The sequence below is a fragment of the Peromyscus leucopus genome, chromosome 23 (assembly GCF_004664715.2).
Source record: "Peromyscus leucopus breed LL Stock chromosome 23, UCI_PerLeu_2.1, whole genome shotgun sequence".
In the NCBI taxonomy this organism is placed as follows: Eukaryota; Metazoa; Chordata; class Mammalia; order Rodentia; family Cricetidae; genus Peromyscus; species Peromyscus leucopus.
This window is the reverse complement of record NC_051082.1, coordinates 35,945,707-35,960,977: the sequence shown is the minus strand read 5'-3', so window position 1 is coordinate 35,960,977 and position 15,271 is coordinate 35,945,707. Positions and strand designations below refer to the sequence as shown.

The window sequence follows — 15,271 nt, the reverse complement described above, 5'->3', positions numbered from 1 at the left end:
TGCACGTTAGGCAAGCACTTAACAACGGACCTACGCCCCCATCCCCGGGAGAGCCATTTCTGATGCTCGTCTACATTAAACACTTCCTCCAGCCAGTTCTCTGTGGTCCACTGGTTCCTTTCAACACGAAAAACATTCCAGTGTTACAAGTTTGGTCTTGTTCCCATCACTCGGCTGGTGTCAATTCAAAATGGAGTATCAATCCAAGACGAGCCTACCACACCAAGATGGTGCCCACCACTCAAACACAGCAACCAGACTCCAAGGCTGTAAGCGTGGAGCCAACAGGAAACCCGCCAGAGGCGGCCAGAGGCAGACATTACCTTTCAAGCGCCCTGTCGTGGACTTCCAGCACAAGGTGCCTTCCAGCTGGAGCCGGCGCTGCAGCATGTCCCCCTTGCGGAAGGTGAGCCCATTCTTGAGTTTGCTGGATGACTTCAAGTCCACCTTGCCCGCGATCTCCCGGAGGCGCTGGTCCTTCTCGTACTCACTGACTTTGGCGTCCACTTGTGAGATGATGTCTTTGATGAGGTTCAGGGCCTGGCTCAGGTCTTTGTAGTCCTCAGTGCCGGCTGCCACACAGAAGCAGAGGCAGCCCTGTGTCTGAGCCCATGCTCACAAACACAGAAGTGGATGTGCTGCATCTGGATGGGACCTGTGAGGTGTATTCCCTAGGGCCACTGTTGAGAGGCCTTTTCAGAACTCTGTGCCAACTGTAATTTCTGAGATGAAAATGGTTCTCCAGAATTAATAATAGCCCAGAGTTTAATGAACTCAGTTTGTCTCTGCAGTATTTTTTGAGACAGGATCTCATGTAGCCCAGGTTGGTCTCAAACTTCCTAGAGAATGACCTCGAACTCCTGATGCTCCTGCCCCCTACCTCCCAGGTGCTAGGATTACAGGCCTGCAATACCACACTTGGGTAGTTTTGTTTTGTTTTTGAGGCAGGGTCCCTCACATGCCCAGGCTGTCCTGGACCTCACAGAGATCTGCCCACCTCTGCCTCAAGTGCTGGGATTAAGGAGTGTGCCACTACATCTGGCCTTGCTTTTTTGTTGTTGTTGAAACATGGTCTTGTTCTGTAGCCCTGGCTAGCCTACAATTCAGTGTGGATCGGACTGGCCTCAAAGTTGCAGAAGATCCTCCTTCCTCCACCTCTTGCCACCATGCTTGGCGTAGAGTTTAGCTTTTGTTCAAATGCAGAAGTTAGGATGTGGTGGTTCAAATGACACCAACTACCCAGCATAACACAGCTACCCTACCATTATTATAGACAGATTCCCCCAAACCACCCCTTCCATTATTATAGACAGATTCCCCCAAACCACTCCTTCCATTATTATAGACAGATTCCCCCAAACCACCCCTACCATTATTATAGACAGACTCCTCCGAAGTCCTTTAGCTCTTCACTAAATGTCCCCCTTCCACTTCCTGTCTCAATCAAAAGAAGGCCCCTACCACCTGAAGGACACAGTAGAGAAACTTGCTATTTTCTCATGGCCCAAACCTACCAGAGATGTGAAGGGGTGGTCATTGTGCCAGCCCCCAGGAGCAACATGACCTTTCTACTGTGCTCTCTATGGCTATCAATGTGTCATCCTTTTCTTCTTTCTGCTTTGACTTTTGAATCAGGGTCTCATAATGTAGCCCAGGCTAGTGCAGAACATGTAGATCTTTCCTGTCTACCTGTTGTGTAGCAATTTCCTCTATCCTGGAGAGAAGTTGTTAAGACTCAGGAAGTACACAACTCACAAGTCTCAGGAAGTCCCTAAAACTCACCAGTCTAAGATTATGAAAGCAATAAGGACTGCTGAGGCAAGGACAGGCTCCAATTTGTTTAGTTGTCTGCGGAGAGATCAAGGGCTCCAGCTTGTGTGAGTCCTAACCCATGCTGTGGCAGCTTTTGGTGATGCAGCTGCCTTCAAGCTGCCCCACTCCTGTAAGTAACTGTTTATCCATGCTCGTTGTAACCTCAATAAAACGGTTGGTTCATCAAGTTGTACTTTGATGGTAAGTTACATTGGTCTGTTGTCAATTCCCAATCCCTATCTGGGATAGGCAGACATCTGTTAATGTCTCCCCAGGAAAAGTGTTATACAATGCTAGGCCTCCAAGAACACCCGGAGAACACCTATGCCCACTGCACCCAGCTCAGATCTTGCCCTGGCCATATAACTCAAAGGTCATTTCTTTTTTTTATTTTTAAATTTTATTTTACATGTGTAGGTATTTTGTTGTACGTATGTATAGTGCCTGTGGAGGACAGGCGAAGGCATAAGATTCCCCTGAAACTCATGTTATGTATGGTTGTGAGACACCATGTGGGTGCTAGGACTCAAGCCCAGGTGTTCTGGAAGAGCAGCTGGGCTCTCAAACGGCTGGGCCATCTCTCTAGTCCAGAAATCATTCCTTATTTTTAAATGTATACAGTGCTCTGTATGGCCAGAAGAGGGCACCAGACCTCATTACGAATGGTTGTGAGCCACCATGTAGTTGCTGGGAATTGAACTCAGAACCCCTGGAAGAACAGGCAATGATCTTAACCTCTGAGCCATCTCTCCAGCCCCCAGAAATCATTTCTTAATAACCCAGGAATCATCTTGTTTTCATCTGCTCCATGTCTAGTTTACAGATACTGACCGGGACCCGCCGTGGCCCAGCCTTTGCTAAAGACAAAGGTTCACCCAGCTCCTGTCCTCATGTGCTAACTGCCTGGCACCCGGTATAGTGGATTACAAGAGGGAACTTGGCCAGTCCATTGACAAACTCCAGAGCAGGTGGATTGAGACAGCCACCCACCCCGACCCATGAGTGCAGCAAGCAGAGTGTGGTCCCACCTTCTGTGTTCTGGATGATGCGCTCCACCAGTACTGGGTACTTGGTTATGCGCTGGGTGACCAGAAGGATGCACTCCTGAACTCCCAGCCGCCGCACAATGGAAAAGTTGCCGATTTTCTGTGAGATGGAAAAGAAATAGCTTGTTTTAATTTCTCTTTCTCTCATCTTCCTTCTTTTATTTTTGAGTGTTTTTGAAACGGGGTCTCTCCATGTGACCCTGGCTGTCCTTGAACTCAGAGATAGATCTGCCAGCCTCTGCCTCCCCAAGTGCTGCGATTAAAGGTATGTGCCACCACACCTGGCTCTCCTTCCTTCCCTCCCTCCTTCCTTCACCATCCCCACCCCAGTGTGTCTGTGGTTGAATCCAGGGCCTCAGGCATGCTGAACAAATACTCTATCAGTAAGCTGTATCTAGAGACAGACAGACAGACAGACAGACAGACAGACACACACACACACACAGAGGTTGGTAATTGTTCCTTTTGGGGGTCTGTATGTGTTCAAACACCAGGGGAGGGCACCAGGTGTCCCCGCATCACTCTTCACCTCGCCCCTTTTTTTTGAGATCTTGTCTCACTGTGCAGATCAGGCTGGCCTTACCTGTGCTACCATGCCCTGAGCGTTTGAGGCAGGGTCTCTCCTTGAACCTGGAGTTTCTGTTTTCTTGTCAAGGCTGGAAGCCAGAAACCCTCAATGATTCTCTTATCTTCCTGCAACCCCCAAATAGAGCTGAGGTAACAGGCACCTGCTGGATGCAAGGCTTGTTTACAGGGCCCCGGGTCCAAACTCCAGACTCCGGACTGAGCAGCAAGCACCGAGACCGCTGAGCCGTCTCTCCAGCCGCCCAAGAAGTGGAGGTTACAGAAATGGACAGCGACGTTCAGCTTCCTGCCGCATCATGAAACGTCTCAGGCCAGGGGCTCCTGCTCTGTCACCTTACTGTGACCTTTTCTTTCCTCTATGAGGCCAAGACAGGGATTACCTTCTAAATATGGGAAGGCCACAAGTGTGTGGGCACTCAGTAAGCTCTGTTAAAAAGGACTTAAGCCAGGTATGGTGGGGCTTGCCTATAATCCTAACATGGTGGGGGGCACTGAGGCAGGAGGATCTTGAGTTTGAGGCTAGCCTGGTCTATAATGTAAAATAAAAATAAGAGTGAACATATTAAGGTGAGGGTGGTATATACCCATGATCCCAACATCTGGAAGCCCAGAGCGGGAAGATCACAGTTTTGGGTCAGCCTGGGCTACAGAGGAAGTTCTAGACCAGCTTGGGAGATGCAGGTAAGACATTGTCTCAAAGTAAGAAGACAAGGGGCTTGAGACATGGCTCAGTGGTTAAGGGCACCGTTGTGGAATATTATCTTAGGATGAGTTACATTTGTTTACGCTGTGGAACATTTGTTTAATGATGCAAAGATGTGATGCATTCTTCTATATTTCATTTGTTTAGCCCTGTGAAGCTGTGTTACTGTGCCTGTCTAAAACACCTGATGGTCTAATAAAGAGCTGAATGGCCAATAGTGAGGCAGGAGAAAGGACAGGTGGGGCTGGCAGGCAGAGAGAATATATAGGGGGAGAAATCTGGGAGGAAAGATTGAGGAGCAAGAAAAGGAGAAGGAGATGAGGACATCAGGGGCCAGCCACCCAGCTACACAACCTGAAACAGAGTAAGAAAGAAAGAAAGGTGTATAGAATAGAGAAGGGTAAAAGCCCAGAGGCAAAAGATAGACAGGATAGTTTAAGAAAAGCTGGCTAGAAACAAGCCAAGCTAACGTCGGGCATTCATAAGAATAAATCTCCGTGTGTGTGATTACTTGGGAGCTGGGTGGTGGGCCTCTAAAGAGCAGAAGAGTAAACAAACAACTACACCTAACTGTTCTAAAAAAGGTCTCAGGTTCGGGTTCCACTACCCACATGGTGGCTCACAATCACATTTAACTCCAGTTCCAGATCTGATGATTTCTGGCACATATACATAAACATAAATATAAAGGTTGGAAAAAGGAAGTTGAGCATGATAGTATAATCTCAGCATGTGGGAGGAGGAGGAGGAGGAGGAGGAGGAGGCAGGATTTCAAAGTCATCCCGGGCTACATAGTGAGTTCAAGGATAGATAACCTGGGCTACATTAGAAACTGCTTCAAAACAAACAAAAAAGAAAAACAGAACAAGAAAAGAAACTAACAAGAAAGGAAGAGAGAACCAGTTACGGGCTAGTTTGAGGAGCACAAACTGGGTTCCCAGTATGTGTTCACATTTGTGCACACACAGACTCTGATCCTCGATCCTGGCTGACAGCTAGTGTCCCAGAACCCTCCAGAACTAGACTGGGTATCCGCCTTTGTTCCAAATCTGGCTCTTTAGTCACTTGTGATTTACACATGTATCTTTTAACTAAGAACCAAGTGGCCACGTGACCCTGGTGGGGCTGAGAGCAGCTCCCAGCACTCTGCCGAGCATGCAGTACGTGCTGGGGCTGCTGCTCCTGTATGAGTTGGGAATGTGTCCGCAAAGGTGAACAGCTACGTTTTTTTTTCTTACGGTAGGGTCGTATGTAGCCCAGTCTAGTCTTGTACTCTCTATGTAGCTTAGGATGACCTTGAACCTCTAATCCTCCTGCTCTGCCTTCCTAGTGCTGGATGACAGGCATGCTATGCACCCAACACACTTGGTATGTGGTGCTGGGATGGAACCCAGGGCTTTTGTGTGTGGTAAGCAAACACTCTACCAACTGAGCTACATTCTCAGGCCTAACCCAAGAAGCTATTTCTTAAGAGCACCAGAGTGTCACTGAGGAGCTTTTGAAGAGCCCCTGCGGACAGGTTTCATTAGATCTCCCCTATTACTGCCTCTGCCCCACTATTCTTTCCTCCTCTTTTCTTTATCCCCCCCTCTCCTTTGAGAGAGGGTCTCATGTAGCCCAGGATGGTCTCTAACTCTATGCAGCTGAGGATGACTTTGAACTCCTGATCCTCCTAAGTGCTGAGATGATTAAGTGTGTATCACACCTGTTTTGATTTCTAGTGTTTTGTTGTTTCATTATTTTTTACACCTATTTACTTAGTTTGGTTTCTGTGCCCGTGTGGAGGTTAGAGGACAACTTTCAGAATCAGTTTTCTCCATCATGTGGGGACAGGGACCAAACTTAGGTCACCAGGCTCGACAACAGTAAGCACCTTTACCCACTACGCCGTCTCGACAGCCCGGCAGACAGTCATAGGGACCAGCAAAAGGAGAAAGGTTTAGAGAGTGCATACCTCATCGAGCTCCAGGAAGCTGGCATAGCTCTGAAGGGTGGTTCCCTGGGTGGGACGATGCCTCAAAGCACCCACAGGGCTGGGTGTCATGGCACATGCCTGTAGTTCTAGCTGGAGGCTAGCCAGAACTATACACTGCTCTCAGAAGTAAGGACCGGTGGCGCGTGGCTCAGTTGGTGGTGTGCCTGTCGAGCAGGCATGAAACCCTGGGTTCCATCCCTAGCAACACGTGAACTGACCATGGTGACTAAGTCCTGTCACCCTAACACCTGGAGGCAGAGGCTGGAGGATCAGGAATCCGGGTCATCCTTTGCTACACAGAGTTGACAGTCAGTATGGACTCCATAAGACCCTGTCAGCAAGTGAATGAATACAAGAGTGTGTGGGGGTGTGGTGGTATAGCCCCATAATCACAGAACTCGCAGGGCTGAGGCAGGAGGATCTGCAAATATGAAACCAGACTACGATACACAGCAAGATTCTGTCTCAAAAAACCAAAACAAGGGCCTGGGACATGGCTCAGTGGGTCATGGCTTGCCACTCAAGCATGGGGAACTACGTTTGGATCCCTAGCACCCACACAGAGCCATGTACGACGGTGCTTGTCTGTAATCACAGTACTATTGAGGTGGGGTGGGGTAAGAGACAGGGGGTCCCCGGAGGCTCCAGGGTTAGCGACTCTGGTGGTAAACAATAGATATCTCAAACAAGGCAGAAGGTAAGAATGGATACCCAAGGTTATCCCTCTGCCTGCCACAGATGTGCCACGGCATCCCAGCACGTGTGTGTCCATACAACACTCCCACACACCACACAGCCACATCCTCTCACACACAAACACAAAGGGTTTTTGATTTTCACCTTGATTAAGTTTTGAAACTTCTTGCTCTGCTGCAGCAGTAACTTGTAGTGGCTGACGGCGTCGTTGTGGCCGCTGCAGAACACGCCATACTTCTCCTTCATTCTCTCTCCGCTTTCCCCTGAGAACTAACACGGAAAGGAGTGTGAATGCCGTGGACGCTGCCGGAGCATGTTTCCACCTAGCTTATCTGGTTGTGCTAAGAACTGCATTTTTCCTGAGTGCTTCCTCTCAACACCTCCGTGGCGCCTCAGCGCAAGCATAAGGAGGTAAGAGAACCGTCTTGAGCTCTGCCTGTCCTCACTGTCACGTGGCCCAATCTATTGCTACAGATTAAGTGAGTCCTAACAGTACATTTTCCCTTTTGTATCCATTTCCTGCAATTATCAAGGAATGATTTCTTTCTTCTTTAGTGCAGGGTTTTCTTATGCTGTGAGGCTGGCCTCGAACTCTTGATCCCACACCCTCTGCCCATCTAGTCCCTGGATCCGAAGGGATCAGGTGAAGTGAGCAGCCCTACAATGGATGGCTTTGGCCCCAAAGTATGCTTGTAGTCATCAGAGACTGGGCCCTGGGAGATGGCTCAGTGGTCGCAGCATTTAAGCATAAAGACGCGAGCTTAGGTCCTCAGCACCCACCGGAAAATCTGGGTCTGGCGGCATGTGTCTGTAACCCCAGTGCCTGGAGGCAGGGGCAGGAGGATTGCAGGGGCTCACTGGGCAGCTGACCAATCACAACAATGAGCTCCAGGCTCATTCAAAGCCCCCAACCTAGCCTAGCATGGTGGCTCATGGTGGAAGGTGAGGACCAACTCCTGGAAGTTGTCCTCTCACTTTCTCAAGCACACCATGACACATGCACGACCACCCATATAATAGTTTATCTTAAACAACAACAACAACAAAAAACCAAAGGAGGTGTGTAATGATAGAGGACCCCGACATCAACCTCTGCCCCCAACAGGCACCTGCACTGCCATGCACATACTGTCCCCTAGCAGCTGGGGACTGGAGATGCAAGGTGTCTGTCTAGCATACCCAAAGCCCTGGCCACAATCCCTGACATTGCATAAACTGGTGTATCAGAACACTGGTAATCCCGCACTCAGGAAGTAGGGGGAAGTGAAGAGGGTCAGTTCAGAGTTCAAGCCAGGTGAGCTACCTGAGTTCCTGCCTGAACCTCCTCCTGCCCCGACAAAACCCAACGAGTTACCAACCAAGGAAACACAATCAGAAGTTTTTTACTTTTAAGATAGGATCTCTAGTCCCAGGATGGATTTCACTTCGCTATGCAGATGAGGATGATGAACTCCTGATCCTCCCAAGTGGATTATAGGCAGGAACCCCATGCCCAGGTTCTATGTAGTGCTGGAATGGTACTCAAGGCTTTGTGCATGCCAGGCAAGTGCTCTATCAACTGAGGTTGATTCCTTAGCAAAAATGTAATTCTGAACAGTATTTAGACGTGTTTGATTGCCATTCCAGCCTCGAGTGTTCCTAGGACGCGAGCAGGCTGGACAAGAGCTGGCACCGTGTGCTTCCTAGGATGGTGGGCATGTGATGACACCAGAGCCACATCTTTTCAGAAGGAAGGAAGACAGGGTGGAGAGGGGTGTGACCCATCCTGGTCACAGTGCCTACCTGCTGGACCAGGACATCCCCAATCTTTTGGATGACATAATTCCGGTCACTGCCCTCCTCCAGGAACTCCTGCCGGCGCTCCTTGAGGCGGGCCAGGAAGTGGCTGTGCATTTCCAATAGGTCGTCAGCGCACGGGAACAGACGGCTGACGGCCTGGCCACTGAACTGCAGCTCTTCCCGCAGGGCCCTGGAGTAGACTTTCAGCATGATCTTGAGGGTGCGTACGTGGTGTGCTTCTGTCTGCATCAGCTCTGCAGGGACAGCGGCGTGGGAAGATTCACCTTGGTTCCCAGGGTACTGCTCACAGCTGCTGTAGGCCTGCTGCAGCTGGCTGGCCCTGCCTGCTGTCTGCCTAAGTCTCTGTCCTGTGTGCGCGCGCACGTACACACACACACACACACACACACACACACACACACACACACACTCCTTTTTTCTGTGTAGCCACACCCAGTACATGTATATACATATATTTATGTATATGAGTGCATAGGGAGGCTGGGGGCCCTAGGTTCTATCTTCAGTTACTTCACAAACAACAACAAAACAAACAATAGGAAAGAAGAAATAGTCTTGGGGCTGTGGATGGATGCAGCTCTGTAGGTGAGGGTGCTTGCCTAGTGTGCATAAGGCTCTAGGGTCCATCCTCAACACCTTAAAAACCTGGATGTGTCGTTGTATTATTGAAGTTCCAGTATATAGAAGGTTGAGGTGGTCATGTCAGGAGTTCAAGGTCATCCCCCCTTCAGTGCTGCGGGGGGGGTGGGGGGCCGCCAACAACTGACTCCTAAACTTACTGTGTTGCCTAGGCTGGCTCCGAACTCAAACGCCTTCATTCCTGCCTTAGTGACAACAGGTGTATCCCATCACACTTGGCCTTGCAGCCTTTCTTAATTAGGAATGTCGCTCCCTGAAGTGCTATGTGAGTCTGAAGCCAAAGGAGCTTGAAAAAAAAGTATTTAAGAATGAGCTGTGGAACCCCAATGTCCCAGAAGCCTTTATCCTTGAGATCAAGAAGGCCATGATGAGTAACTTCTAGCCTTGGTGTGTGTGTGTGTGTGTAACTTACATGTCTCTGCATTCATGTGATCAAACACAGACCTCAACAGACCCGATGTCTGCAGTCTATTCACGTGCTAAAGTTTAACCTCCATGTTATTAAGAGCATGGCTGTAGGGGTGCTTGCCTATCATGAACAAAGACTTGGGTTCCCTACCCCACCCCGGCATCCCATAAACCAGGCCTATCACCCCAGAACTCTGGCAGAGAAGGCAGGAGGATCAAAGTTTCAGGTCAACTTTGCTCAGTTACAAGGCAAGTTTGAGACTAGCCTGGGCTACAGGAGAGACTCTGCCTAAAAAACAAACTAACAAAAAAGGCGAGCTTCTGGGAAGTGATTAGGTCAGGTAAGCAGTCATCACAGATGGGGAGATCTTTACAGAGCGGGGTCCTGGGCCGGCTAGATGGCTCGGGGTTGCTGCCTCAGTGTGGTGACTTCACGTGCTGTGCACACACGGCTCAGGGGACGCTATGGAAGAGGCAGAAGGGCTGTGAGAGCCTGAGGACTAGGCCAACTGCCGCGAGATGGTCTTCTGGACAGGGACGCTACACCCGTGAAATCTCAACAATAGGGCTACCTGCACAAGATCTAAAGACCACACACCAACACAGGTGGAGGCATGCGTCACAGGGCTCCACTCCTAGATGAAGGCCTACAAGTAGACAATGGTTCCTGAAGGAGGGAGAGCCATTTCAGCCCCTCCCCCACGCCAGGGCTACGGGGTCAGCCCTAAATACATGTACACAGGGGCAATGCTAACTGGACTCCGTAGGTCTCTGTCTCTCTCTGTCTCTCTGTCTCTCTCTCTCTCTCACACACACACACAGAGTACGTGATATATATATACACATTCATAAATGTCTGTATATGAGAAGAGGTCATGAATTTGAGAGCAGGGGGTGTGTGGAGCACAGGAGAAGTTGGAAGGAGAGGAAGGAATGAAAATTATATAAATACAGTGTATTCAGTTATGAAATCCTCAAATTAAAAATCAGTTTAAAAAAAACCAGTAATAAATCAAAGGAGGTTAGAGATGCAACCAGTGGCCAGCAGGTGCTTTGGATGTGAAGTAATACACACACAAAAGAGGTTTCTGCTCCTCAAATGATTTGAAGGCAGGACAAGGAGGTGCCATCTAAGACCAGGAAGCTGGTTTTCACCAAATTCTGAGTCTGCACCCATCTTGGACTTCTCAGTCTCTAGAACTCAGTGGGCAATAAACTTCTGTTTAAATACCAGCCTGCTGATGGCATTCTGTCCTAGCAGCCCAAACAGAAGGAGACAGTCACCAACGAGGTCAGAATGAGTCAGCCCTGGGCACTTGGCCAGGCTAGTTCTCAGGGACCTGTGTTAACAAAGCCCTCCCTGGTACAACAGGTAGGGCTGTCCCCGGGGAGTGGCGGGCGGGCGGGGCAGACTACAGGGTCTCCGAGAGGCCGGCTAAGTAGCTCAGACTCTTAGGTGGATTTAGGGAAAGAAAGAAAAAATAATAGAGCTGGGATGTAGCACAGTGGGCCGAGTGCTTGCTTGCTTAGCATGCACCAGGGCCTGGGTTCATTCCCAGCCCTGCAGAAACCAGGTGGGGTGGTGCATGTCTGTAATCCCAAGCACAGAGGTGGAGGAAGTTCAAGGTTATCTGAGGTGACGTGGTGAGTCTGAGGCTATGAGACTATCTCAAAGACAAAACAAAACAGGACTGGTAAGATGGCTCTGTGGACAAAGGCGTTTGCTGCCAAGCCTGATGACCTGAATTGGATCTCTGTGTCCTATATGGCAGAGAGAACTGACTCTCCCAAGTTGTAGTCTAGCCTCCACGTGGAGCCAAAAGAACGGGAAGAGAAGAGTTACAGAGAGGGCGGCTGGTGGACCGGCATCCGGCACCTTACCATACAGGACGTCCTGCCTCTTCACCACCTCCTTCTTTTGTTTCTTGGCATATGCTAAATCCACAGAGAGGCTCCAGGACTCAGCCTCAAACTCATGGGCATCGGATTCAATCTCACACCTCAGGGAGGCTATGTAAGGATCTAGGGGAAAGACAAAAGGTTGTTGATAAGGCTGGTGCTTACCACTTCCTGTCCCCTTCACGGGCATGCTGAAGCCTCTGGCCTTTCCCTGTAGAGATGGGAACCAGGTGGCATCTCTGGGAGAACACAGAGGATTGACCATACCTTCTATGAAAACAGATTCAGCATTCGAGGATGTGAGTGACAGAGAGTCATCGGCCGCCTGCTTCAGTTTTAAAAACACGGAGTCGGCTTCATCCATGTCTCCAGTGATTGGTCTAAGTGGAAATGATTGTAATGTTTATTTCACAAAAAGAAATTAGAGCTGGGCGGTGGTGGCGTACGCCTTTAATCCCAGCACTCAGGAGGCAGAGCCAGTCGGGTGTCTGTGGGTTCAAGGCCAGCCTGATCTACAGAGCGAGATGCAGGACAGGCACCAAAACTACACAGAGAAACCCTGTCTCAAAAAACCAGAAAACAAACAAACAAACAAACAAATTAGGGCCAGTGAGGTAGTTCTGTGGGTAAAGATGCTTCTAAGCCTGACTACCCGAGTTCAATCCCTGGGACCCACATGGAGAGAACTGACTCCACAATGCTGTCTTTGGACCTCCACATGTGCACAGTGCAATGTGCACACACACACATATTTACATAGACACAGACATACATACATACAACACAAACAAACAACCCTGCCCCGCCCCCAAAAGAATCCAACAAAAGTGAATTAAACAGGCATGTATTCCTTGGGATATGTCAGATGTTTCTCCTGATTAGATGACTGGAGAAGAACACTTTAACTTGTCACAGATCATCATGAAAAATTAGGAGACTACTGGGCTAGGAATACAGTTCAAAGTTAGAGTGCTTGCTCAGGACGCTCAAGGCTATGGATCCCACCCTCATTGACGAGGGAGGAGGAGAGAAGGGAAAGAATCGGAGAGACATAATTTGGAATTCTAGGTGAGTCCTCAGAGAGACCGCATTAGGGGAAAAGTCTAGATTTCCAACTGAAGTGTGGACTTGGGTTAGGCTGGTTCTGTGTATCAGCTGCTGGTTCAACTGTAAAATGTGCTGTACTGGTCCCACAACAGAGGCAGCTGTGTGTACTGCGGGGAGGCTGTCGAAGAGTCTGGAGCTTCTGCTGCTTGCTCACATTTTCCTGGAGACGTAAAAATGTTCTAGCAGCTGGGGGTGTGTCTCCGTGGCAGAGTGCTTGCTCAACTACTGATGACACAGTAAGGCGTCGCAGTGCGTCTGCGTGCAGGAGTGCGTAGCACGCACTTCCTCTACTGGAGACCGCAGGGTTCCTCCTAAGCACTTAAGAGAGACACAGCCTCACAGCAATGTGAAGCGGGAAAGAAAATCAGCTCCTTTCCCCAGACTCACCAGCGAACATGACCATAATGCTGTGCCATGGCTCTTACTCAGTGCTGCTGGTCCTATACTGACAGGACCATCTTGGCATCCCGTGAAGCCACGTGAGGCATACACACTGAGCTATAGAGTCGTAAGTATGTCTCGGGGACAGGAAAAGACCCTGTCTAGGGATGCCGACCCAGGATGTTAGGCAAACTGCCTCTACCTGCGGCTGAACATCATCAGGGATACGTTAGCATTACAAACAGGAAATGTATGTAGTGGGCCAGTGAGATAGCTCAGCTGGTAGAGGTGCTTGTCAACAAGACCGGTGACCTGAGTTCAATGCCTGGGTCTCACAGTCGAAGGAGAGAACCCACTCCTGAAAGCTGTCCTCTGACCTCCACATGCTCCCATATACGCCAAACTAAGTAAATGCAATCTAAAAAAAAAAGTTCGAGGTCATCTTTAGCTACCCTGTGGGTTCCAGGCCAGCCTGGACTGTAAGACAAAGCTCTGATGAGATGATGATGATGATGGAGATGATAAATTTTAAAAGCATGGATTCAGAAAGCATGTGTTAATGGGTCATCAACCACGGGACATAAGTAAAGGAGTTTCTTTTCCCACCCCCCTGTGAGTGCACATGCTAGCAGGAGGGAAACCCCCCGGCTTACCCAGGTCGTACCCCAGAACCGGCTGGGCTCGGTGTTGGCTGGGGACCCCCTTTCTGAGAGACGGTCATGCCGACATTCCTGGAAGGAGCTGGGCTGCTGCCATCAGACAGGAGTGTGGTCCGAGGGGGCTCCTTCAGGGAGGCTGCAACAGAGGCAAACACAGAGCTGGTGCTGAGGAAGTGGGCAGGGTAGCGGAGGTCACCTGCCCTGAAGCCTCGCTCTGCCTGCGGCTTCAGCACCGAGAGGATCTTGGAAGTCAATAGCTCATTATCCAAGAAGACATTCTCGTTCCATTTCCTGGGGAGGGAGCCGTAGAAAGGCAGCTCAGGGCGGCCAGGGAGTGCCCCCCGCCTGTCACCACCCTTGGAATGTGTGGTCCCCATGCTGGCGACCTGGTGCTGCACCCAGGCTCTGCTGTGCTGGTTTTGATGCCTTGGGTGGGATCCTTCTAGAAAGCAAAGCTGCGTCTTCCCTCGCTGTATTGGCTGGAGCAGTGGGGCTGGTATGCTGGAAATTGGTTCCCACTGTGAGTGTTTGGTGTGGAAACTGCACAGAATTTTCTCTTTGGGTAAAACAATTAAAAAAAAAAAAAAAAAGGATCAACTCTCCCACACTCTGCTTGCTCTTTGCAGGGGGCAACAACAGAGGACAGCTTGTGTTCACGGCAAATCATCCACCACCGGGAGCTGTGCACTTGGCGTGTTTGGCGCAGACACTCCACACAGGATGATAATTAATCTGAGATTGGATGTCAGGATAACGCCGAGACCCACAGACCTGGAGGCATGACGCTGATTTCGCCGGCTGTCACATCAGCCCTGGTGTAGAATCATCGGCGTACACCTGGGGCTCCTTATTCTGTGCAGAGTTCTGAACTGTTATTTACTCCAGCTGCTTACTTTTAGGATCTGGACAGGAGGATACACGTACCCACTGATGGAAATGGAAATGTCTCCCACTGACTGAAAACTGGGGGGGGGGGGGGGCAATGCTGGGAATGGAATCCAAGACAGCATACATACTAGGCAGGTGCTGTACTACTGAACCACACCCTAATCCCTCACTGGAAGATTCTAGGCGAGCATTCCACCTCTCGCCAAGCACCCTCAGCCCAGCCCCTCACTGAGGAATTCTGGGCAGACATTCTACTTCTGAGCCATGCCCCCACCACCTCAGAACTGGTTCCATGTGTTAAGATAGCAGGAAGACCTTTGCTGGGTGCTGCTGTAGTCTCAATTTCTCGGCCTCCAAATCCGCTGGCCAGAAAACTCACACTCCCCGCCTCCCTCAGTTACCAGTATTTTGTTAAAACAACAACAGACAGACCAAGAATATGTTGGAAATTCTCTGACAGGGCCATGGAGGAAGCTTATAAATTAAGGTAGGGATTACTATCTGTTACAAACATTTTCAATTAAAATTTATTCTTAATTCTTAAAAAGTTTATTTATTCTTTATTTCTCTGTGTAGCCCTGGCTGGCCTGGAACTAGTTAGGTAGCTGAGTACAACTTTGTACTCCTGAAAGTCCTGCCTCCATCTCCCAAGTGCCAGGATCACAGCTGTGCA

At 49.6% G+C, this 15,271-nt stretch overlaps 1 protein-coding gene across 3 annotated transcripts in view; it reads right to left on the bottom strand.

The window, feature by feature from the left end:
• The window catches only part of Arhgef18 (Rho/Rac guanine nucleotide exchange factor 18), a 102,075-nt gene that overhangs the window by 15,466 nt on the left and 71,338 nt on the right, over positions 1 to 15,271 (bottom strand). For all 3 annotated transcript variants that reach the window (XM_028857340.2, XM_028857341.2, XM_037198402.1), the window contains 7 exons: positions 13,705 to 13,846; positions 11,831 to 11,943; positions 11,546 to 11,686; positions 8,600 to 8,850; positions 6,962 to 7,087; positions 2,841 to 2,958; positions 324 to 572 (listed from right to left, as the gene is read on the bottom strand). In XM_028857340.2, the coding sequence (XP_028713173.2) occupies positions 324 to 572; positions 2,841 to 2,958; positions 6,962 to 7,087; positions 8,600 to 8,850; positions 11,546 to 11,686; positions 11,831 to 11,943; positions 13,705 to 13,846 (1,140 nt within the window). The remainder of the gene's footprint in view (positions 1 to 323; positions 573 to 2,840; positions 2,959 to 6,961; positions 7,088 to 8,599; positions 8,851 to 11,545; positions 11,687 to 11,830; positions 11,944 to 13,704; positions 13,847 to 15,271) is intronic.